The sequence below is a fragment of the Antrostomus carolinensis genome, unplaced genomic scaffold (genome assembly GCF_000700745.2).
Source record: "Antrostomus carolinensis isolate BGI_N321 unplaced genomic scaffold, ASM70074v2 scaffold43777, whole genome shotgun sequence".
NCBI classification, from domain to species: Eukaryota; Metazoa; Chordata; class Aves; order Caprimulgiformes; family Caprimulgidae; genus Antrostomus; species Antrostomus carolinensis.
In genome coordinates, this window is record NW_010326151.1 from 9,154 (window position 1) to 10,567 (window position 1,414).

Below are 1,414 nucleotides of genomic sequence, written 5' to 3' on the forward strand. Positions count from 1 at the left end.
TGAAATGGATGAGCCAATGTTCACACAACCCCTGATGTACAAACAGATCCGGAAACAGAAGCCAGTGCTGCAGAAATACGCAGAGCTGCTGATTTCCCAGGGGGTGGTAAATCAGCTGGAGTATGAGGTATTGTCCCTTGGGGCCTGGTAAGAAAACTGCAGGTGGCATCTCTGGGGAAAACTACCTGTTTGGTTCAGACCTGGGTGGGAAAGATGTGATGGGTCCTTTTCGGCTTTTGCTTGTCATCTAAAGGTGGCAGAGCTGTGCTAGGGTTGGGCAAGTGCTGCAGACCTGGCAGCGATGGAGTTAGGAGCCACTGCTCATCCTTGGACCGTGCCAGCTCTGAATGGCACAGGAATGTCTAGTTCAAGGATTGTCCCATGACCAGTGCAGCACAGCCCATGTGGCACTGGGCCACTGCCACACAGCCAGGACCCACAGGAGAAATGGGCTCTGCAGTACTCGGGTTTGCTGTGGCCTGGAGGTGTCTGGGGCACGTCCCCTGCCCCAGCTCTGCTGCCCTGGCAGCAAGCATGACAGCAGCTCTGCTGACTTGTCCTTTTCCCAGTACTACTTTGCAGCATCTTAGGGTTGAATGCAAGTTGTTGGTTTGGAGGGCACCAGAGCTGTCTTTTGGGGGACCGGGGCCTCCAGCAGCAGCTCTGCTCTCTAAGGCTGAGGTATTGGGCCCTGGGGCTCCCCTGCTGTGGGGATCAGCTGTGCCCTTCAGCACCCTTGCAAGCTTGCACTGAGTGCCCTGGGTTGGGAACCCTTGTTTGGAGACCCCTCACTAATGCTTTTCCACCTCCTGATTCTGCCTTTCAGGAAGAAATTGCCAAGTATGATAAGATCTGTGAGGAGGCCCATGCAAGATCCAAGGATGAAAAAATCCTGCACATCAAGCACTGGCTGGACTCACCCTGGCCTGGTAAGTCACTACCAAAGTTTTAGAGGTCCCTAGCAAAGAGCCTGGCTTCTCTAGAGCCATGGCAACTATTTTCTAGTAAATCACCCTAGGGTGGTGCTCCTGGTATCCCTGCCCTTGCTTGAGGGTGTCTGTGACCTGAGCTCTTCAGATGGAGCTGGGCATGGTTCCCACAATGCAGTGGACTGCTCCTCTTCCTCCTGCAGGTTTCTTCACTCTGGATGGCCAACCCCGGAGCATGACATGCCCTTCTACTGGTCTGAATGAAGAGGACTTGACGCACATTGGTCAAGTGGCCAGCTCAGTGCCGGTGGAGGATTTCACTATCCATGGGGGTAGGAACTTGTGGAAGCTATGCCAGACTGGGTATTTGTTCCAGAGGAGATGTAGGATAGGGCTGGAAAATGACCTGGAAAGAAGGGACCTGTTACAGTGCTTCAATATGCATGGCCAGCAGGTGACAGAATCACAGAATCACAGAATGTTGG

The 1,414-nt window shown here is 53.5% G+C and overlaps 1 protein-coding gene across 1 annotated transcript in view; it reads left to right on the plus strand.

Moving 5' to 3' along the window:
* LOC104527687 (2-oxoglutarate dehydrogenase, mitochondrial) overlaps window positions 1–1,261 on the plus strand; it is a gene marked incomplete at both ends in the record, with an annotated part of 10,026 nt that extends 8,765 nt beyond the window's left edge. Inside the window, 3 exons of the mRNA XM_010171475.1 lie at window positions 1–127; window positions 827–929; window positions 1,133–1,261. The exon at window positions 1–127 is cut by the window's left edge and continues 8 nt beyond it. Of these exons, the coding sequence (XP_010169777.1) occupies window positions 1–127; window positions 827–929; window positions 1,133–1,261 (359 nt within the window). The remainder of the gene's footprint in view (window positions 128–826; window positions 930–1,132) is intronic.
* Window positions 1,262–1,414: the final 153 nt, after the last annotated feature.